Source organism: Meles meles, chromosome 1 (genome assembly GCF_922984935.1).
Source record: "Meles meles chromosome 1, mMelMel3.1 paternal haplotype, whole genome shotgun sequence".
Classification (NCBI taxonomy): Eukaryota; Metazoa; Chordata; class Mammalia; order Carnivora; family Mustelidae; genus Meles; species Meles meles.
Window position 1 is genome coordinate 1,349,842 of NC_060066.1, and position 22,265 is coordinate 1,372,106.

The window sequence follows — 22,265 nt, forward strand, 5'->3', positions numbered from 1 at the left end:
AGCCTCTGCCTTCGGCTCAGGTCATGATCCCGGGGTCCTGGGATCGAGCCCCGCATTGGGCTCTCTGCTCAGTGGGGAGCCTGCTCTCTTTCTGCCTGCCTCTCTGCCTACTTGTGATCTCTGTTTGTCATATAAATAAATAAAATCTTAAAAAACATAAAATGAAAAGGACCCCATCCTGGTGTTCTAAGCTTTCCTCAGCTTACCCAGGGACCCATACAAAGTCTTCCTATGGGGGAGACTTACAACTCGTATGTGACAGAAGGAAGGGAATGGCCTCGGGTGTCTCGACCAGGCCCAGGGGGAGGGGGCAGGTGTCAGCTGTACAGCGGTGGGACAGCTAAACAAGGAGCTTGATCTGGGGGCTCCGGGCTGGCCGGAATTCTTTAGGGCATGGGGACCACCGACCTCTGGAACCCGATGCTATTGAACAGCGTCTGGGGAGGAGCCTACCGCCCTTCCCACGTGGACAAGTACCTGCAGTTGGACGAGCACGTGGACAAAAACCTGATTGCGTGACGGGTGCGGGAGGGTCAATCAGATTAAAACACCCACTTAAAAGCCAATCGGTTTGTTCCCCTCTGTGGTTTTTACCTGGGACCCTGGCGGGGAACCCGGAGTGGGCGGGGTCAGGTGCCGACCGTCCTCTCTGCTCCTCACAGCCAGCAGGGAGAAGCCCAGGTGCCGGGGGCATCGAGGAGGGCCTGGAAGCCAGGTAAGCAGGAGGTCCCCTGGGTGGCGCAGACACGGGAGGAGGAGGGCTGGAGAGGAGGCCAGGTGCCCCCGGAAGGCAGAGAACACGGTTTCTTGGTTCTACAGCTCCTCGGCTCAGACAGACAAACAGACACCCTGTTTGTCCCCCAGCACGGACACCTGTGGTCCAGGTCAGGCTGGAGAAGACAGGAAAGTTCCCTGGCACAGAGGGAGTTTCGGCAGCTCCTTGGGAAGCCTCCTTAAAGTCCCCATCCCCGGGTCCGCGCCCCACAGCTGGCTCTAATGACAGCCAGCAAGCCCGGGAGACGCAGGAGACGCCCCCACAGCTGTCAGGAGGAGGGACAGTGGGAGTCCCCGTCCGCCTCCTCCAGAACTGCGGCCTGTGTGTCCTCCAGCAACCTGGATCCTGTCGCGCCGAGGCCTGTTTAGATCATTATCCTCCTCCAGGCCGGGAGGGCATTTGCTGTCCTGGCTCCTGACCCAACCTGCGCGGCAAGAGGCCCCTTACGTCGGGGTCCTGATGCAGAGCCCGCAGGCTGGCCCGAGAGCACCTCCGTCCACGCGCCCTGCTTCCTGCGGAAGAGACCAGCAGACACACCCCACCGAGGCCGCGCGGGGCTACAGGAGCTCAGTCCTTTCCTCAGCTTCGCAATCCACATTGTTTCCGGCGGTTAGAAGGCTCGGCGAGGGGGAGTCCTCGGGAACTGGAGGAGAGAGAGAGAGAAGGTCCATCGCGGAGAATCCCACCCCCCCCCCCGACTCCCAGGTGGCGTCCCACACGGGATACGTCCGAGGTTCCTGGCATCAAAGGGACGCCACGTGTCCCTCCAAGGAGGTCGCTCTGATCACCGCTCTGCCATAAAGTCCCCGGGGGAGCGATGCCAGCGTCCCCCCGTGTCCCCACTGCGTCCTAGGCTAGTAGGGCCTGAAATACCATGCCCTGGAGGTCGAGCCGTGAAGGTCGCCTCTTACCCCACCTTGCCTTGAAGACCCCACCGTTGTTAGCCCATGGAAAACTCTAGAAAAGTTTTACAAGGGGAAAGGACCCAGTATTGTAGTTTAAGTAGTTAGAGGACCTTGACGGAAAACAGTAAAGATAGAAACCCGTCACGCTCTGAGTGACATTCCCACACGTGTGGTCTTTACAGCCGGCGTCCCTAGGAAGCCATCCCCGGTTGGGTTTTAGTTCAGTCGGGTGCTGGGTTCCGCCGGCTCCCAGTGCAGGTCCCGTGGCCAGAAGTGGCCAGACCAGGGGCATAGGTAGGATCATATTAGACCGATGAGGAGGGAACCTCACATGGGAGAGTTAAGATGGGCAGCCAGGCTGGTCGCTCGGGTGGCTGTCCCGTGCCCGCCACAGATGACTTTGTCGAAGGACAGGAACAAAGAGAGGGCATCAAGTTTCTGGGTCTTATTACCATTCAGGCCCGGGGACTGACGTCCAGTGAAACGGCCGGGTTTCTCCTTCCGTCCGGGTAGAGCAGCCGCGGGCTGGACGATCGTAGCCTGAGCGGTCGACATGAAAGTGTTCCAGTAAGACGGTACTCCTGGGGGCACCTGGGGGGCTCAGTTGTTAAGCGTCTGCCTTCGGCTCAGGTCATGATGCTGGGATGGAGCCCGGCATTAGGCTCCTGGCTCAGCGGGGAGCCCGCTTCTCCCTCTCCCTCTGCCCCTCCCCGACTTGTGCGCTCTCTCAAGCTCTCTCCCACTCTCTGTCAAATAAATAAATAAAATCTTAAACAAAAGATTTATTAAAGAAAAAAAAGATCGTATTCCTTTCAAAGGCCCTGAAATGGGAATAAAGGGAAAGAAAGAGTCGTCAAGGGTGCGGCAAGGCTCAGCGTCCAGGTGAAAAGGCCGACACGCCATGCTACGCACCCAATTGTGTAGGAAATGTTGGGGTTTAGGAGTGAACAGTCAAGAAAGAATTCTTGAGATGTCTTTGGTGCCAAAAGGTCGTTTTATTAAAGCCTGGGGACGGGACCGGGGGCAGGAGGAGCTGCACTGGGGTCCTGGGGAGGGGCCCATTATACACTTCCCACTTGGGAGGGGTAGGGAGAGTGCAGGCCTCCCAGGTATTTTGGGAACAAGGTTTCCAGGCCCCTGGGGCAGCTCTAGCGAGGAGAGAGTCATGCATTACTGTTCCGTGAAAACTCAGTCCTGCGACCTTTCGGATGTATCTCGGTGCGTGTGTGCTTGGGGCGATGATGGCCACCATGTATCTTGGGATTTAGAGATAAAGGAAGTTTCCAGAGGAAGTTTTATATGTTGAAGTGGACTTACGGGATCCTGGGGGTCGGGCCAGAATGGCTTGTTGCCCTTAGCGAAGTGTCAGCACAGAGGCCGCTGAGCCCCTACAGGAAGGTCACTCTGCCTCATTCCAGGACTTGTCAGTCCGTGGGCTGCAGGTAGTGAGGAAACGCCAGTTTTCTTTGGCCTTTGTTTCCCTCACCCGCGGAGGCCCTGGGTCCGCTCCTTTCAGTCCCGCCCGGAGACGCAGGCCTGCTGCGGGAGGTGGCGTGTCGCTCTCCTGCAGGGTCCTGCTCTGCTCTGGTCCCCAGAGAACTCTCGGAAGAGAGGGGGGTCAGGTTATCTTCTGCGCGGGGCGGGGGGACAAAGGGTGTCAGACTGAGTCCCTCCCCGAATGAGAGTCGGGCAAAGGCAGGTTTGGCCAAATTCCCGGCAGAGAACAGATGGCAGAGAAATCGGCAGAATGCGGCCGACGGTGCTCTGTGGAGAGGGGTGGACAGGACTTAGGGAAGCCACGCGGCGCCCCCTCCAGCCCCAGGGACAGGGACGCCTGCTGTCTACTGGCCAGGCTGGAAAGGCGGCCAGAGGGGCATTTGCTGTAGGTGCCCACGAGTGATGCGACTGTCCCAGGAGACCCTGCGGGGGGCCGTGGCATCGACACCCCACTTCGATCTTCTCCTCTTAGAATCTGCTGGGCTCCCAGGGCCCCTCCCCCAGCCTTAGAACCCCTCGTGGGTGTGTGTCTGCTGCCCCCACACTGCCCGCCCCGACCCCCAGCTTGCCCCTCCTCTCTCCCTGCACCCCTGTCCTCCCGAATCCATTTCTCGTGCCTTCTCCTCAGAGATCCCCGTCTTCCCACTTCACCTCCAAGGGGACTCCAGAGACACTCACAAGGTGACAGTCTGGGGCCCCGGGTGAGGATAAACGGCAAGTTCGAGAAGATCCCCCATGGGGACACAAGGCAGGCTCTTTCCACAAGAGACGTCCCCAGAGGCCGGAGCACAGCCGAGCAACAGCCTCACGGCTGGGGCCTGCGGACACAGACCCTCAGAGCGACCGTCCCGGGCCGGCTGCGGGCACTGGTCAGGTCTCTGGAGGCCGGAGCCCTGGCCGGAGCTGCCTTGTCATCCCTTGGTTTGTTTCGTTCTGTCTCCAGCTCTGTTCTTCCCACTTACCAGATCTCCTCTGTCCCGCCGCGGCCCGTGGGCGAGCAGGCTGGGGACCTTGGACATCACGGGAGAGCAGGAGCAGGGCGATGTGGCAGATGGCAAGGACGGGAGAGAGGAGGCGCAGGGCCTGCCTGGCCTGGCCGTGGGCACCCCCGGAGGAGCACAGCGGCAGGAGGCCAGAGCTGGGGCAGGATCCCTCCACCTCCCAGGCCGGAGGTGCAGGTGGCGGGCCCAGCAGCCTGGGAGGGGCAGGCGAGGGACAGGAGCCTGACATGCCCATTTCCTCCCCAGAGAGAGACCCCCTCCGTGGGGGGATGCGGGAACAGACCAGAACAAAGAGCCGACTTTGGCTACTGAGATGGGGCGGGGCGTCCCCGGGGCTCCTGCCGCTGAGATCAGGGAGTCTGGGCTCCTGGCCACCCTGTGCCTGCCCCTCCCTGCAGCCTGGCCAGGTGCCAGGGCACCCCGAGAGTCTGGGGCACGAGGCCTCAGCAGGCCTCCCTCAGCGGCCTCGCCCCTCCCCGCCCTACCTGCCTTCCCCAGGCGGCAGGAAATGGAAACTTAGAGCTCGGGGCTCCTCCTCCCACCGCTCAGCCCCTTCTCACCCACCCCGCCCCCCTCCCTCTGCGCCCTAGGCGGCCTGCACCCTCCCGCCCTCCAGCCTCCCCCCTCCCCAGGGAGGGGCAGAGGGAAGCCAGGGGCCCAGCGGTCTCTGAGCGCAGCTCCGCAAGGGCTTGACCCCAGAGCAGAGGCCGTGGGGCCCCGGTCCCGGCCAGCACTGCAGGCGGCGTCCAGCCCCGGCCGCAGGGGGCTTCTGAGAACGGGATCAGCATCGCCACCTCCGAGCGTAGGCGTGGGAAGGGCGGTGGCAGAGGAACGCCACCTGGGAGACAGCGGTGCGGGACGAAGCCTGTGGGACTGTGGCAGGGGCAGAGCGCGGGGGCCACGGGGTCCTGCCACCTCGCCACCGCCCGCGGGGCACCTCGCAGCTCAGAGCCACGCCAGCGCCGTCGCGTGCCCAATGCTGAGTGAACAACACCGCGAGTGCCCTCTACCCGGGGACTCGGGGCCCCGCGGAGCACCATCGCCCGCGACCACAGCTGCCTGCGTGTACCTGTGGGACGTTCTGATGTCTAGTTCCTGGAATTCCTTTTCTTTTTTAAATATTTTGTATTTTTAAAGTGATCTCTATACCCGACGTGGGGCTTGAACTTCCAACTCGGAGATCAAGAGTGGCCCCTCCGGGGACCCAGCCCGGCGCCCCTTCTTCTGTTTTTAATGCCAGTCTGACCCCTGCAGGGGCGTCGCACCGTCCCTGCCCACGCAGTCTCAGTCAGGCTGCTCCTGTAAGGGCCTGTGCAGCCACAGCGGCCCCACCCCGGTTGAACCGCCACTTTGTTGCAAAGCTTAAATTGACATCACCCCCCCCCCACCCAGGGGAACTTACTTAAAAACAAGTCCCGGAAACCAGTCCTAGGAAACAATGTCCATGTACAAGGGTGGGTCAGGCCAGGTGGAGACACCCGATCAGGGGGGCACACTGTCTCCCTGGTTACCAAGGTGAGGGGCTAGTTTCCATGGCTACTGCGGGGTGAATTGCCATTCAATTAGCCGCCTGTGTGTGGCCAGGCCCGACCACAGGGCCTTTGCTCTGTAAAAGCAGGGAGGGGTGGTCCTCTGTAAGGGAGGTCCCGACGGGTCTGTTTGACGGTCGGTCTGGTTCTCGACGCCTGCCGTGAAATAAAGCTTTGCTTGACCTTCGCTTTGTGTCAGTCTCGCTCCTTTAATCACGGACCCATTATTGGGGGACCCATTTTTGGGGGGACCCAACACTCCAAGGTGCTTCCCAATCCTTCCCCCAAGGCACTGGTCAGGCTGGGGTCTCCTTCCTCTTGTCGCCTTACCGGGGCAGATCCCTCCTGCCCCCCTTATTTGGGGACTGTCCCCTCCACGGATGCAATCCCTGCATCATCACCTGGCTGTGTGTGTTGGTGGGGTGTCCCCCGTGATGGCCATGACCATGAAAACCCACATTTCCGAGCTTCCTTGCCCATGCTGGAGCCGAGATTCCCCGGAGACGGGCCATGACCCTGAGCCCCACACTGACCACTGTCCCACCCTGCTGGACAGTGTTCTTAGGCCACTGGGCACAGGCACACCACTTGGGGCACCCAGGGTCAACCTGCGCGCCGGGCGGGTGTGAGGCTGGGAAGCCCAAGGGACCGCGTTTCCCAGAGTCTCCGTCCCGCTCTAGCGGGTCACAGCGACTCCTGCTCTGCGGTTCTCTTGCTCCGAAGGGGCCCAGAGAAGCTTGTTTTCCACTCCAAGGGGGAGGCAGTTAATCATTCTGAGTTCCTCCTAGGCCCCAAACACCTGGGAGCACTTCAGAGTACAGGATCCCAAGCACATTCCAGGACGCAAGCCTCTGCGAAACCTGGGCCGACCCTGGCGCCAACACGCCAGCCCCAGCGAGTCACGGCCCAACTCCCATCGTTCACCTGACCCTCGCCGCCCACGGACTCCACCCTGGACTCCTGAAGGAGCAGGAGCCCGGACCCCTTTCCAGTAGGGAGCTCACCCCAAGGGCGCCGGTGCCGCAGGCACTCAGTCTGCTCCGCTCTGTCCCTCATGTTGGGCAGGAAGCCCTTCCCTCACTTCCTCCCAGCTCCCTTCTGATTTCAGGCTGCATGAAGCCACGGACACTCTCAGCTTGTCTTCTGGGGCCCCCTCTGGGTCCTCAGACCACGCCCGCTGGCATCAAGTAGACACCGACTTCCCCCCCTTTCCAGGAGTGCCCCGATGCACCCCAGCCCCGTCAAAGGAGCCGTGGGCTGGGAACACAGAGCCTTGCCGGCAGGGACGGCTTCCCTGGTCACCACAGACACAACGTGGCTGGCAGAGAGGAAGTGGGCACAGGGCAGTGTCCTGCTCCCCCGCTCCCGGGCCCCCGCCTGCCCAGCCAGGTTTGCCTGTGTCTGCTGGGACCCGACGGGCCCGGCATCCCATTGTGGAGTCCCGGGGAGCCAGACGCTGGCCCCACCGCGTGCCTGCTGCTGTAGGCTCCTTCTCCCCACTCCACGGACCCACTCCTGCCTCTGGAGGGGGCTGCCTTCCTCCCAGAAGCAGACTGACCTCCCTCCCTGCTTCCTGTCCTGCCCTGTCCTACCCCATGATGAACTTCCCACGTGGCCAAGAGTGGAGGTTCCCTTCTAGGCCTGGAGGGCAGAGAGCTGCGGACTCAGGGGAGCCCCTTCTCCCCATGTGGGCCTCCGGGTGGGGCCGTGGGGGTCCCCCCACTGAGGCCCCTGCAGGGAGGGGGTCCCCCAGACTGCAGTCCCGGCCACAGGCAGTCGCGGCCAGAGCAAAAGGTGGAGAACATGTGTTTATTTGCGGCACCAGGGCAGCAGGCAGAATCCAGGGTGGACGTGGACGTGGACGGAGAGGGTGGGGGCCGCAGCTGGAGCTGGGGGGGAGGGGCGATGCCTGGGTCCACCGGCCTAAACCCGATGCACTGAAACCCCATCTTCTTCCAAAAGGCCAGCCTTAAAGTGAGTGACTGTGGCTGCAGAAGGGCCAGAGAAAAGCAGCTTCGTTGTTGGGGTCGGGTGCGCCGCGGCTACCGTTGGACTCCTGACCCCCTCCCCCGCCACCTCTGACTCGGCCGCACACCCGCGCGCATGCCCAGGGCGCACCCAGGCCCCGTCGCCGCTGAGCTAGGCGGTCCCCCGCGACGCCGCCGCCCTCGGAGAGTGACCACAGGCCTTCCCGGAAGCAGCGGCCCAAAGCACAGCTCCCAGCCCAGCTGGGGACAGACGTGCCCCTCCCAGTGTGTCCCCAGGCCTCAGTCCTGACTCCGGGACCCTCGGCCTCCGGCCCTCAGCCCTTCCCAGGTTCCCTGAGGAAGGTCACGCGGCCGCCTGGGGAGTGAGGGCCGCGGGCGCCTGGGATCGGGGGGCGCGAGGGGCAGGCCTGACCGTGGGCACCGAGGGCGGCGGGGGCTGGGATCGAGCCGGGCGAGGGGTCGGAGGAAGAGGCTTCCGTATGGTTTGGGGGGTCTCGGAGGGGCCGGGCCTTCCTTCCTGAGCCGGGGCAGTCCGGGCCGGCTGCCGGGCGGCGTGGTCAGGGCCCGAGCCGCTGCAGGGCGGGCAGCAGGCCGAGCAGGAGCCCGAGGCCCAGCACCGCGGCGCTGGCGCGCAGCCCCCGGCCGGCCCCGCTGACGTTACACAGGAAGCTCCGGCAGCAGTAGGTGCCGATGGACGCCACGCCGAGGTTCACGCTGGGGCTGGGGCAGATCGGGGAGCAGCCCTTGTTCAGGGTATGGCCGAAGTCCACCAGTTTCCCTGCGCAGGAAGACAAGGCGGTGAGGGCCGGCGCGGGGGGCGGGGGCCGGGCGACGGGCAGAGGCGGCGCTCACCGAGGCCGGCAGAGGCGGACACCGTGACGCAGTAGTTGTCGGAGTCCGAGCACACGGTCGGCTTCAGGCAGTAGAAGTTACTGTTCTGGTTCGTGCACGAGAAGCACACCAGGGAGCAGGCTGCGGAGGAAGGGGGCGCAGCAGGTGATGCCTGTCTCGGGCCCTGGGGCGCCTTCCGGCGGCGTCCCCCCGTGTCCCCTGCCAGTCCGCGACCCCCAATCCTTGGCGGATGTTAATCGAGCAATCATCACACTCCAGACCCAGGCCCCGGGTCCAAATGCACAGTGGGGAGCGTGTCAGGGGCAGAACCGGGGCCTCCAGGGGCGCAGCGAGGAGGAGTGACCGGCTCTGCTGGGGCAGAGGGCCGAGGGGCCGTCCGGAACAGGTCACGTGGGAACGGGCCTGAAGGTCCCCTGGGCGCTGCTGGGCACCGCTTGGGAGAGAAGGCAGAAGGAGAGTCCAAGAGGAAAGCAGGGCTCACCCAAAGGCAGGCCCGGGCCCCGGGAGGCATCTCACCTCGCTCCACACCCAGCAGGGCAGCCAGCAGCACGGGTAGGAAGACCTTCATTCCGGAGGAGATGGGTGTCCGGTCTGGGCTCTCACAAAGCCAAAGATACGGGTCCTGCTTAGACAACAGCTCGGTGGGGGACCCAGCTGCCCCCTGGGAGGGCCCTGGGAGCCACGCTGCCCTCCATTGGATAGCGGGGGTGGGGGGGCTGTCTTACGGCAGCCACACAGCCGGCACATGGAGGGTCCTCCCGCAGCGTTCCCGCCCACCCCTCGCTCAGCGCACACTCGGCCCTGAGACCCTCCCCCAGCCCACGGGGCTTGCTGCTGGGGCCGGATGGGGAATCACGACAGACCTCAGGACCACACAGAAAGGAAGTCCAAGAGACTGGACCTTGCCGGTGGTGATGCTGGGCGTGGGGGGGATGGCGACCAGGAATATTAGCCAGCCCACATCCAGAACTTTCCATCCCTGCTGTGAGGACTCAGGGGCCGGCTGGGCGCTGGGCACCCGCCTCCAGCAGCTTCGGTGTTGCGGGGGCAAGGGGCGCTTCCCGCTCTATATGATTCAGCGCTGACGACAGCGAGCCTGCAAAATCTGCTATTTCCCCATTTCCTGCCTGAAAAATAGGTTGGGCGAGGTTCGGCTGGCGAGATCTGTCTATGGAGGCTGCCTGGTGCCCTCCACTGGGACCCCCTCCCAGGCAGAGACCAGTGGCAGTTGGTGGAGGAAGCTGGGGCGGGGGGCGGGGGCAGCTGGGGCTCTGGTTCCATGTTCTGCAGGAGGCAAGGTGTGGGAGGAGCAGTCTGGTGCCTTCCCCGGGGGACAGCCATGGGCGGCAGAAGGGCATTCTGGGCCCGGGGAGCTGGGTCCCAGGCACTGGGGAGAGGAATGCCAGGGAGAGAACAGGCTTCCCCGCCCGGTTCTGGGCCCGGGGTTAACGTCCTGGGGTCTGGGACAGGAGCTGCGGATGCCCGAGAACAGGGCTGAGCCCATCTCCAGATGTGGGCAGCGTGGGAGAAAGGAGCCCCAGCTTCCTCTCCTATAATGTGAGGTTTGGGCCTGGAGAAGCTCTGAGCTGTTCTCCAGGAAGCTCTGGAATGCACAGCCACCAGTCACATCTGGTGTCCCCACTGTCCCCGGCCAGGCATGCAACCAAACAGGCCCCACCGGGCTGAGTCGAGCCACTGGCTGGAGTGGATGGACAAGAGCAGGGTCAGGCAATGGAAGCCCTGAGGGGCACCAGGGGGCCTCGAGGACAGTGCCATTTGGGATCCGGACTGCCCACTCCTCCCCCAGGCTCACAGGGCTGATTTCTGACAAAGCCAGGCTTGCAGGGACTGGGGGCCACTACAGAGGTAGGAGCTGTCCTTGTCCTGGAAGATCGAAGGTGGCTCAGGGGGGTCAGGGAGCGGGGGCTTTGGGGGCCACGTTCCTAGGCACCTCACACGCTTGCATAATCTTTGGCAAACTGGCTTTCACCCCTTGCCGGGGTAGGCTCCAGTCCCCAGGGTGGTCGGTCCACCGGGAAGGGCCCTTAATTCTTCCCATCCTGCGGGCCGCCAAGATCCCAGCCCCCTTCCCGAGTCAGCAATGCTGCCCCTCGCCAGTGCCCACGGGAGAGGTGAAGGGGAACCTAGAGTCCGGTGACGGCCCCCCTACCCGCGCGGCTCTGGGTCACCCAGCCAGGGAGGGCACCTGCCCCGATCTTGGGCACTATCCGGAAGGGCTGGGGGGATGGGAGCGGAGGCTCAGCCCCCGTGCGCCGGGCCCACCCGTAAGCCCGGCCTCCCAGCCTCCTCCAGACACCCCCGCGTCGCTCCCGGCACCCCCTCGCCGCTTCTCTCCGCCCTGCCCGGCGCCAAGGGGGTCGTCCCCGCTCCCCCTCCCCGGTCCGGACCCCGCCGACTTACGCGGGGCAGACGCAGATCCACGGCCTCGCCGAGCTTCCCCAAGCCTGGCGCCCAAGCGCACGACAGCCCCGGACTCGCGGCAGCCACGGCGGGCGGGGGACGACAGGCGGAGTCGGCGCTCGCGCGGGCGGAGGGAGCAGGGGCGGAGTCGGGGCCCCGGCGGGCGGGGGGAGCAGGGGCGGAGTCGGGGCTCCCGCGGGCCCGGGGCGCAGGGCGAGCTGGGGGCGCAGGGGCGGGCGGCGCAGAGCTGGCGCTCCCACGCGCTGGGGGAGCAGGAGCAGGCGCGGGCTCGGGGCTCCCGCGGGCGGGCGTGCGGCCGGCATTCCGGGGAGTGGGGACGGGGCGGGGTCGGACTTCCCCGGCCCGGGCGGGGCTGGCAGGTCCCCACGACGGGCCCGGAGCCCAGCCCCAGGGAGGTGTCGCTGGCCCGTCCGGATGGTCCTTCTCGTCCCCACGCGGGGCGCGCGTCATGGCGGGGCAGCCCGGCGACGCGTGGCGGGCGTGTGCGGGCGGGGACGGGGCCACCTTCGCCGGCCGCGCCCCGGGAGGGCTCGCGTCCTTGGCTCCCAGCTCGGAGGGAGCGTTTCAGACTCCCGGGCCGGCTGCGGGCGGGGAGGAGGCGGGGAGCTAGCCTCCAGCACGCCGCTCCCTCGCCCCGGGCCCCCGGGGTCCTCGGGGGTGAGCCCTTAGCCCTCCCGCGGCGGGGGTGGGGGAGGAAGGCCGCAGAGGGCACCCCGGCCGGACAGCCCTCTTTGCTGCTTCCGGATTCCCTTCTGCTCGGGGCGCAGGGGCTGCCTCTTCTGCGGCTGCCCGACTTGGGCCAACGCCCTCGGCCAGGATGCTCCCGGGCCCCAGCTCGCTGTGCGGCCGGGGGGTCGGTTCACAAAGCCCGCCTGATGGGACCCTCCCAGCGCAGAGCCGAGAGGCCCGCTGGGATAGAGGCAGCAGCACCCTTCTACCGCGGCACAGCCTCTGGGCGCGGTCTCAGTAGGTGTTCCCTGGCTGGACCCACACCACCGACTCTGGGCAGGGAGGCCGGGCTCTGGCGGGGCAGCGCGGCCTGGCAGGACTCCACGCCCTTGCATCCTGCTTCTCATTGGCCAGGCTGGGAGGCTGCCTGCGGCCGGGGCGGCTGGGGATGCTGGGCCCTTCCTCCCCGGCCTCGTTTGCCGGGTCCCCTCCTCCTGCGGCGACGGCAGCTCGTCCCAGCCGCCCGCTTGTTTTGGACGAACACCTCAGAGTTTCACACCGCCCGTCCTGGGAAGGGCCGCGCACCTGACCTTTTTCTCTCTGCCTTTCTGGATGGCACTTGCCGCGAGGGTGGTGAGAGGCATCAGAAGAAGAAGCCTCTTCCTCCTCTTCCTCCTCCTCCTCCTCCTGTTGGGGAGGACAGGTGAGGGGAGGGAGCTGAGGCAGAATGGCGGGGTGGGGGGGCTGCATGGGAGAGGGGCCCTTGCAACACCCCGGTTGCGTGGGAAAGGTCTAGGGGTATGTGAGGGGCCATGTGAGTGTGCAGGGAAGTGAGTGTGTGGTCGGTGTGTGAGTGTGCACGTAAGAGTGTGAGTGTGTGGTCGGTGTGTGTGAGTGGGTGTGTGTCTTCACCAGTTGGGGATCAAGGTCAGACATTGCATGGTTCTCTGTAATGTCCCCATGATGTGGGATGGCTCAACTTGGGAAGGCTTTACGGGCTCTCTCCCTGGGGGGTCAGCACGTGTCCCAAGAGGTCCCCAGCCAAAGCGCAGTGGTATCTGGGGTTCCACACTTCTAAGGGTGATGGGCCTGCTATCCCCAGGGACATGCAGTAAGCCATAGCCCTTGATTACCTGCTCTGGATCTTACCTCCGGAGGTAAGATGAATTTGGGTCCCCGTAGGAGACATATGTTTTATCTTGGCAGTGCCCGTCACTTTCTGTGTGGGCTCCTTGCTTGTTGATTCCGCCCAGCAGGTCAGCCCTCGAGGGCAGTGCCCAGCGCCCAGACCACCGCCGGCTCGTGGTCGGGGCTCAGCAAATATTTGTGACGGAAAGCATATGTGGGCTTTGCCCCGTGCGAGACAGGACCCTGGGATCTGGAGAGCTCTGTGATTCTGAACAACCAAATCACAATGAGACTCAGACGTCCTTTGAAAATGCATCTGAACATATATGGCCAAGCCAGGAGCTGGGACAGTGCCTGGTGATGGAGTCTGTGGGGTCCTTCTGAGAACCTTCACCTCCACAGATTCCTGGAAGTACAATGACCGGGTCTCGAGTTCGTTTCTGTGAGGTGTTTCGTGATACGGAAAGGATTCTAGGCAGGTCCGGCCAGGTGAGTCGGAGAGGGTGGGTGTTGTGGCTAGGATAGAGGGTCATGGCCTCGGACCCGTTCCTCCTGAAGGAGGCCCCACATCCAGGGGCTCGGCATATCCAGGAGTTACCGGTCACACATGTTCCCACCTGGGGGCCTCCTTTCTAACGTCTGCCCACCACGGTGGACCCACTCAGGCTCCCTCCTTCAACCCTGAACTCTGGGAGCCTCCTTCGCGTGTGCTGGAATGGCAGGTGCGTGTCCGTCTGGTGGGCTTGTGTCTGTGGACGCCGCTGCTTCTGCTTCTCCTTCTCTTTCTTGGGCTTGCTGAAGTCTTTGGGCTTTGTAGACCCCCTGCTGATTTCCTGGGCCAGCCACTGCCCCCCCCGCCCCCAGCCCTGGGGCCCAGAATGTTCTTCCCTGCTCATGCTCTCTGGGGAAATTTCCCTTGGCAGAAGCAGCTGGAGTTTGGGGGTACACAATTGCCGCTGCATGCCTCCCAGTTCTGTCTGGGGTGTGGACCCAGGGGTGTGCACTGTCTGGCTCGTCCGGAACTGGGAGAGACAGGTGCCCACTGCCCTCACCGTCTGCAGAAAGGGGATCCAGGGGCTGGAGGAGCCAGTGAGAGGAGCCCGGCGCGGGTGCTGAGGCTGGAGACTGGGGCCACGAGGTGCAGGTAGGCAGTCGTCCTTGGCTCGCATTCTGCGTTCTCACCCGAAGAGGGAGGCACAGCCTGGGCTCTGGACGCATCAGCGCCTGCAGCTTCTGTGAGTGGAGCTGGAGCTGCGGCTGGAGCTGCCCCCCTCCTCCGAGGCTCCCACTGCAGGTCTCTGCTCAGGGGTCCTGTGGGGAAGTGTGCAGACCCCCGGCCCTCCTCTCCTGCTGCTCTGACTCTCCCAGGCCAGGAAGCCCGAGCCACTCTCGCTCGGGCTCTAGCCGGATGGGAGGCAAGGCGTCATCGGGCAGGGGGGGCTCGGTGTGCAAGGAGAGCTGCCGGTGAGGCCACACTGTGGGGCGCGGTATGCCCGCCTTACCTCTCTGGGCACAGCTCCCCGTCTCCGAGTGGAGCCTTACTGTGCCCCCCTCTGGCTGGCCCCGCTTCTCCCAGAGAACAGCCTGAAGTGCTACTGGGGTTTCAAAGCATTGGCTCCAGCCACAGGCTCAGCTCACCCTGTCAAGGCTCCTGCCTCAGGCCCTTTGCACAGCTGCCCCCAATCCTAGAGCAGGAGGTCCACTCCAGACCTCCTCGGCCTGCACCCTCGCTTCTCCGCTCGAGCGCCCATTCAGAGAGATCCCTTCCCTTCTGCCCTGGAAGTACCTGGCCCTTCTCCTTGACACAGAACACGCCACCAGGCAAGATTCGATGCCCAGTGAATCATCAGACGAGTACATTTGCATGCGAACACAGCTGAGAGCTGGTGTTGTGGGATAGAAAGCCACTTAGAATTTAGAAGTTAAACACACACACACACACGCTTACAATTTAGATGCTAAAAAAAAAACAAAAAACAAGACACCCCCCACTACACTTAGAATTTAGAAGCTAGAAAAAAGGGTGATGTTTGCAAGGATGGCATGGGAGGGTTGATCTGCGGGAAGGAGAGCTAGGGCAGGGGGAGCTGTGGGAGAGGGGCTGTGGGAGGGGGAGCTGCAGGGAGGGTGCTGGGGCCAGCGTCCTCCAGGCCCTTTTACGTGCAAGACCTCAGGCTTCCTACAGACACAACCCGAGAACCTGCTCAGAGGGCCTGGTGCCTGGCCATGCGGAGCTCCGTGACAGCCAGTGGGACTCTAGGTCAGCAGACCTGGGCTCTGAGATGACCCGTCGGGATCCGTCACGGAACTTGCTGCAGAGCACGTGAAGACCCCTGACCTACATGACGGTGCTCCGCAGTTCTAGAACGCTCGGGCTCTCGCACCTGGGGTTGGGTGCCGGGAGGCTGAACTTTGCTGTTGGTTGATGGAGACACGGAGCGCAGGCCTGTCCCTTACAGCCATGTCCACGGATGAGTGCGCCTGGAAAAGACGCCACCACCCATTTGGCAGAAGGTCCTGCGGGGGTCTCAGCTAGGTCATGATCACCCAGACCCCACTCCCACCAAGCTCTCAGCCCTCCAGTGGGGTTGTGTCTCAACATGATTCTAAAAAGCCTCGGACCTCCTCCACACCTGGGGTGGCCTTGGGAGACCCCCCTCCCTCGAGCCTTAGGGCCAGACTCTGTCCCTGTCCCTGGTGCTGGCTGGGAGCTGGGCTCACAGGAGGCCATAAGCGTGGGTCCTCCCACACCCCCACGCCGCCTCCTCTCCAGCCAATTCACACTTGTCCCCGCCCATCCTCCCCACTAGATGTGAACCCGGCAGGACCCTGGACAGGTGCATGAGCCTTTGTTCCCTGGACAGCCCCCCTCCACTCCCCAGCTCACAGGGACCTCCTCCAGCACAGCTCCTGCCCTTCTGTCTTCCTCCGCAGGACCCTTCCCTCATCCCTGAGCGCTCCGTTTCCCTTCGGTCTCCCTAGACTGAGCATGCCCCTGCTGCAGGCCATGAGGCTGGGGCCAGTCCACCCCGAGGCTGTGCTCAGTCTGGGCCAGCTGGGTCTCCACTCTCCCGAACACGCTGTGGATTCACTTAAATGGCCCCGGGACAGGCCGGCTTCATCCTTTCCCTGCCGTCCCTGCCCTGGCCCTGGACAGGACCTTCAGGCTGGCCCGGCCCATCTCCCACACTTGAGGCACGGGGGTCCTCTCCTCTCACAAGCAAATCTGCTTTGGGCTCTGCAGGGTGTCCCGGGGGGTGAGGAAGAGACCTCCTCAGGGTGCACTGGCTGTTCTCTTGCTGGGGCGTGGGACCTGGATCCTAGCAGGCTGCTGGCCCCAGGACCCTGGGAACCCTCCCTGAGGCTCTGCCTGGTGGGAGTGTGGGGCCCAGCCAGGTGGGAGCGTGAGTGAGACTCTGAGTTTCTCCAGCAGAGTCATCAGCATAGGCCAGCTCTGGCCCTTTGCCACCCCAACCGAGGCGTAGAAACCGGCCATCTATGGCCCTGGGAGCCCAGATGGGTGGAGGCTGGACGTGCATCACTCTAGTCTTTGACTTCAACCTGATTCTGAAAATCCTCAGACCCACTGATGAAGTTCTAGAACCTAGGTGAGGTTTGGTGGGGTGAGGTCCGGAGCCGATGACCAAGAAAGAATTCTTGAGACATCTTTGGTGCAAAATGGTGGTTTATTAAAGCGCGGGGATAGGACCCGTGGGCAGAAAGAGCTGCTGCCCCGCTATCTTGAGGAGTGGCTGATTATATACACAGGAGTTGGGTAGGTGAGGACAAAGGGGATTAGGGATGATGTAAGTCTCCAAGGACTTTTGGAAGCAAGGTCTCCAGGACATTGAGGGGCTAGCTCTTGTTGGGAGAAAGGTTATTTATTACTAGTAAAAATCTCCTGAGACCCTTTTGATGTATATCCGTGGGCCATATGCTTGGGAATGATTCTCAACACTATCTTGGAGGTTTAGGGATAAAGTTTCACATTCCTCCTATCAAGTGTCCTTGTTAGTGAGATTTGGGTTTCGAAGAAATTTAACTTTATTTCCATTTCCTTCTGCCTCAGCCTCCTTCAGTTTTTATGGAGGGGAGGGTGATGTGAGGGCTTGAGGAACTGAGTTATTTGTGTCTGGAAACTGGGCTATTGAGAAGATAGCTTCTTTGCTGTAAATCACTAGGACATCTGTAAACTGAGGGAGACTCCTGTCTTGCAGGATTGTGATCTCTCCAAGTTCACTATTTGCTTTTCTTTTAGGGCAGTCAGGGGTGCCTGAGGACTGTCACACTTATTACCGAGGGGAGCGGGTGGAGAGGGGGTGCAAGGTGCCAGCTGTTGCTTGTCCCCAGCCAGCCTCCTCCCTCATCACCACCAGTGGGTTGCCCATTAGCAGAGGCTTCCTTGGGGCAGGGACACCCCCCGCACCTGTGCTTGTCTGAGCCGGCTCTCCTGAGGTCCATCCTACACGGTGGCCCTCCATGGTTCCCGCACCCAGCCAGCCAGCGGAGCGGCTATCTTTTGCAGACCAGCTTATTTGTAAAATTTCTACTAGGAAACACAGACAACTCACCTCTGGGCATAACAGATGGGAAAGACGGTGAGCATGGCTGTCCCCGGAGCCCAGACCCGAGGCGGTGAGGACAGAGTACAGCTCCTCCATGAGAGGGCACGTTCCTGCACACCCAGACGTGCCCCCTCTGCCCCACTCCTCCCACGCTCAGTCCCAGGTCCCAGGTCCCTGATGGCTCCCTACACCCTGCTGCCACCCTTGCCCTCAGCCCCTCAGGCCGCCTGACTCCTCCTTGCCTGGAAGAGCAGGGAAGGGGGGGGTGGGGAAGGACAGGAGGGGAGGGGGAGAGAGGTGTCAGTCTGGGTGCCCTGGAAGCGGACCCCAGGGGAGAGTCAGGTTCAAGAGAGAGAGGCTAGGGAGTCTGTGAAGGAGGAGGAGGAGGGAGCAGGGCGCAGGGTGAGGTGGACCCTTCAGGCCCCCCCCATCCCCCCATGCAGGGAGGACCTGACCGGAGGGCGGCCTGGGGGAGGAGCCGGGCACTGGGGGTCGCTCAACCGGAGCTGGGAGGCCCCGGGCCGGATCCTGGGAGCTCAGCAGAGCAGTGCTGCTGCCCTAGACACCATCACACACGCTCTCCGGGACGCCGCGACGGGAAGCGGATGATGGGAAGCATTTGAGAGTGACTTTGTCCTCACAACCTCTAACGACTGGGCGCCTAGAGGATCTTCCAGCGCTTCCCACACCTCACGACTTTGGGTCCGGTGAGGGGGTTTCCCCTGAGCTCCCCAACACCCCCAGAGCCAGGCCTCAGCCTGGGCCCCAGGAGAATTCTCTGTGGGCCTGAGGGTAGGACTCAGGCTGGGGTGAGGCTCAGCCACAGTCCTGCCCCTTCCTGGGGGGTCACGGGCCTCTCCCACCCCCCCGGGAGGCTCAAGCCTTACTGAGCCGCTTCTCTGTATTTTATCCCAGATGCACTGTAGAAAAGATGCTTTTCGTCATGACCAGTATGCGTAAATCCCCACTGCGTGGGGGACACTCTGTTTCCTGTTCTATGCAGTTCTGTCTTGCTTCATTCTGTTGTTTTTCAAGATTTTATTTATTTGAAGGCGCCCGAGTGGCTCAGTCAGTTAAGCATCTGCCTTCTGCTCAGATCATGACGTAAGGGCCTATTTAGCCAGAGGGATGCCATCCGGTTAAATAACGACTTTGTTGTTTATACAGTAAAACTTAAACTGTCCCTGCCCACCCCCCCCTTCCCCCAGGGGACTTACTTAAAACAAATCCCGGAAACTAGTCCCAGGTAACAAAGCCCAAATACAAGGGAGGGTCAGGCCGGGTGGATGTCTCCACCCGATCAGTGGGCGCAGACTGTCTCCCCAGCTACCGAGGAGTGTGGGCCCGGGCCTTTGGGTGCCTTTTGGGCACCCATTCTGACCAAGGTGATAGGCTAGCTCAAATAGCTACTATAGGGTAAATTGTAACTCAGTTGGTCACTTATGTGTGACCCAGCGGGACTGTGCAGTTTTCTCTGTGTTACAATCTCACTGGCCACCTGTGTGTGGCCAGGCCCGACCACATGGCCTTTGCCCTTAAAAGCTCGTCTGTAAGGCAGAGGGTGGTCGCCTCTTTGCAAGAGATGGCCCTGGCCCGTCAGTTTGATTCTTGATGCTTGGCACGAAATAAAGCTTTGTTTGACCTTCGCTTTGTATCAGTCTCGCTCCTTTGACCATGGACCCAACAATGATCCCGAACCCGGGGTCCTGGGATGGAGCCCCATGTCCACAGGGAGCCTGCTTCTTCCTCTCCGTCTGCTGCTCTCTCTCTGTCAAATAAATAAAATCTTTAAAAAATTATTTGAGGGGCACCTGGGTGGCTCAGTGGGTGAAGCGTCTGCCTTCGGCTCGAGTCATGATCCTGGGGTCTTGGGATCGAGCCCCGCATCGGGCTCCCTGCTCGCTGGGAGCCTGCTTCTCCCTCTGCCTGCTGCTCTGCCTGCCTCTCTGCCTGCTTGTGACCTTTCTTTCTGTGTTAAATAAATGAATCTTTTGAAAAAAGTATTTGAGAGGGAGCGAGCACACAAGCAGAGGGAGGGGCAAAGGGAGAGGGAGAAGCAGGCTCCCTACTGAGCAGGGAGCCCATCGAGGGGCTGGATCCCAGGACTCCAGAGCCCAAGGCAGACTCTTAACCAACTGAGCCACTCGGTCACCCCATTTTATAAGAAAATCAAATAAGAAGCCACCACCATTCTGGAAGGCACCACCAAAACCCCTAGTTACTGACATTTATTTTTCAGAGAGCTTATTAGGACTTTCTCACCGAAAATAGTTACTTGAATAAGGAAACCATCATGTTTGCAAAAGAAATGGAATGTTAAATGCGGATGAACTTGGTTGCAGCCGTGGGACCAGCAGCTACCCCCTCCCCCATCCCAGGAAATGGGGGTGGCCTCACTGATCCCCAGAGCCTGATGTGGGGTGTCTTTGCAGGCGTGGCCCACCCCTGGGGATGTCCCCCCGCCGTGTCCTGCACAGTGCGAGTGAGAGCCCGGAGCCTGCCTCAGCCCTCCCAAGCCCGGGTACCAGCAGAGGTATGGATGGGGGAGCAGAAGGCCGGGTGAGGACCGAGCTCCAGCGGACTCCCAGCAGCCTCTCCCTCCCGCACTCCTGGGTGCGACCTGTGAGACCGGCCTCCGGGAAGCTGCCATCTCTCTTCCAGTTAACGCCTCGCTGGAAGGAAAAGCAACTTTAACTTGACAATGGCAAGGCCTGGGGTATCCTGGGAGCCCTCTTTAGCATATGAAGGCTCTTTGGAAAATCTCCCTTTTTCCCCACCCACAAGCCCCAAGTACAGAATCAGATCTCCCCTCCCAAACCCTGGGACTGCAGCTCCTTCTGCCCACGGTCCTGCCCCTGGGCTTTAAGAAGACCAGCATTTTGCATCAAAGACCTCCCAAGAATTCTTTCTCAGCCCTGGGCTCCGGACCCCACCCCACCGAACCTCACCTATATTCCAAAAACCACATCACCCCTGAGGGCAGGACAGCACCCAGCCAGCACCTGGGCCGTGGGGGAAGTTAGGGGGACCTTGGGCTGCACGGCAGCCGCACAGGGGGCTGAAGGGACCAACCTGCCCCAGAAAGGGGCCTCCAAGCTCAGCCCCGACAGCCCAGCTGGGAACTGGGTGTGCCCAGGTGCCACCAAGTTTGGAGGAGCAGGACCCCCAGGAACTGAAGTTAGTGGTCATCGTGCGGTGACGAAGGCCTTTGGGCACACTCACTCGCGCCCGACCGTGAACTGCCATGTTGAGAAACATAAAACCGAAATCTTGGGCCGACCCAGAAAACCGCTCCCCAGAGCATCGCCCGACAGAGCAGGGGGAGCGAGGGCCACCCAGCAGCCTCTTGCACGGCAGGGGCAGCCCTGGTCCGGGTATCCACAGACAGCTGGGCCCGGGAGAGCCACTGGCAGCCGGGTCACCTGTTCAAGAGACAGAAACGCTTCTTCAAGGGGCCGCGCGGGATTCGCCAGGACCAGATCTCTCCAGCACGTGCTCCAAGAAGGAAGGCGGAGGCGGGTGCCTTGCTGCACCAGGGTGGGTGGGGGAGGCGTGCCACTCCCTGCAGGGACCGCGGGGAGTCCGCAGATGGCCTGTGTCCTCTGGTCTGAGTCTACCGGCGTCCCCAGGTGCCTGCTGTTCACCCGCTCCCCACGCATGCGGTCCACGGGGCTTTGTTGCCCGCCCTCCGAGTCCCAGCCCCAGCCCGTCTGGCGTCCCCCTCCTCCCAGGATTCCTCTGCCTTTGTCTTCCTCACTCCACCCCTCCAGAGCCCCCCCCCCACCTGCCCCAGACCAGGACGGCTCTAGGCCCGAGCTGACCCTCCAGCTGTCTGTCCCTCTCTGAGTAGACACTGGTCAGTGCTCCCGCAGGGCTCTGGACGCCCCTAGGTGGGGAGGCATTCTGATGTCATTTGGGAAGGGAGGGGAGCATCGGTGGGTGAGGTCTGGAGCCCAGGACCAAGAAAGAATTCTTGAGTGCAATTCTTTGGTGCAAAAGGGTGGTTTTATTAAAGCCCAGGGATGGGACGGGGGCAGGAGCCGCTGCCCCTGGGCTGTGCAGGGTGGGAGTGGAGAGAGGTAAGGACAAGGGAGGTTTCAGAAGGTTCCACGTGTGGAAGAGCGCTGCGACCAGAGCTCTTGCCACTGCTACGTTAACGTTGTTCTTCCCCCAGGGAGGCGCTACCAGTAAGACGGCCAGGAGCTTCAGGAGGAAGGTCCCAGAGTTGGGGGGGGGGGTGCTTCACAAATCTGCCCCACCCCCACCCCTCCGGGCCCACCTCCAGCTTTGAAATGCCAGGCAGCTCATTCAGGAAGGGTAGGCTCTGGCCAGGCCCCAAGACCTTGAGCACCATTGTTTCCAGGCTCTTGTGACAGAGATTTTATCTCCTCACTAGGAAGCCTCCTCCGTCTCCTGTCTGCGGTGGGGGGGCTGAGGAGGCTGGGGAGGTCTTCAGTCTCCGGTTCTGGGTGCGTTGGGGCCGACCCCTCCCCACGCAGGGTGCCCAGTGCCTTGACCTGCCGCCTTCTGGGCCAAAGGAGCCTCCTGTCTCGGTGCCCCTCACCTTCCCTCTGCTGCTCAGGCTGGGCCAGGCCCTACAGGAACAGGACAACGGAGGGCCACCAGGACCTCGTTCTGCCCTGAAGCCCAGCCATGCGGCCCTGCCCGCATTGTGTCTCTTCCCTGAACACACATGACACAGAGCACGCACACTCACCGCAGAGACACGTGCACCCCGCCGCCTGGACACCTTGCCCGCGGGGAGGGGGGGCGCATCTTGACAAGTATGACCAGAAGCTGGGCCGGGGGGGAAGTGAGGCCGCCCACCCATTGCACAGAAAGGGGAGTGCCCAAGGGGCACGTGTCCCTAACTGCGCAGTAGGACTGGACAGGACGGACGCTGAACCCACACAG

At 62.5% G+C, this 22,265-nt stretch overlaps 1 protein-coding gene and 2 long non-coding RNA genes across 6 annotated transcripts; 1 reads left to right on the forward strand and 2 right to left on the reverse strand.

Annotated features, from left to right (window-relative positions):
* Positions 1 to 219: 219 nt before the first annotated feature.
* Positions 220 to 4,405, reverse strand: LOC123926352. 2 transcript variants are annotated; one of them, XR_006815227.1, is made up of 4 exons: positions 4,140 to 4,405; positions 2,998 to 3,116; positions 2,133 to 2,220; positions 220 to 1,418 (listed from the first exon to the last, which is right to left on the reverse strand). It is a non-coding gene; the product is annotated as an uncharacterized LOC123926352 (long non-coding RNA). The 2 variants fall into 2 exon arrangements; XR_006815226.1 differs by having other exon boundaries at positions 2,998 to 3,444.
* A 3,097-nt stretch (positions 4,406 to 7,502) lies between these two features.
* On the reverse strand, positions 7,503 to 12,081 carry LY6E (lymphocyte antigen 6 family member E). 3 transcript variants are annotated; one of them, XM_045980042.1, is made up of 5 exons: positions 10,969 to 11,053; positions 9,411 to 9,674; positions 9,064 to 9,169; positions 8,548 to 8,667; positions 7,503 to 8,473 (listed from the first exon to the last, which is right to left on the reverse strand). In XM_045980042.1, exons 2-5 carry the CDS (start codon positions 9,522 to 9,524, stop codon positions 8,253 to 8,255), a joined length of 561 nt encoding a protein of 186 aa, XP_045835998.1. In that variant the 5' UTR covers positions 9,525 to 9,674; positions 10,969 to 11,053; the 3' UTR covers positions 7,503 to 8,252. The 3 variants fall into 3 exon arrangements, 2 of the variants coding, with proteins under 2 accessions (XP_045835998.1, XP_045835987.1); XM_045980031.1 differs by lacking the exon at positions 9,411 to 9,674 and having other exon boundaries at positions 10,969 to 11,116; XR_006815169.1 differs by lacking the exons at positions 7,503 to 8,473; positions 8,548 to 8,667 and having other exon boundaries at positions 9,070 to 9,169; positions 10,969 to 12,081.
* A 103-nt stretch (positions 12,082 to 12,184) lies between these two features.
* On the forward strand, positions 12,185 to 17,584 carry LOC123926355. The gene is made up of 3 exons (XR_006815229.1): positions 12,185 to 12,361; positions 13,189 to 16,394; positions 17,340 to 17,584. It is a non-coding gene; the product is annotated as an uncharacterized LOC123926355 (long non-coding RNA).
* Positions 17,585 to 22,265: the final 4,681 nt, after the last annotated feature.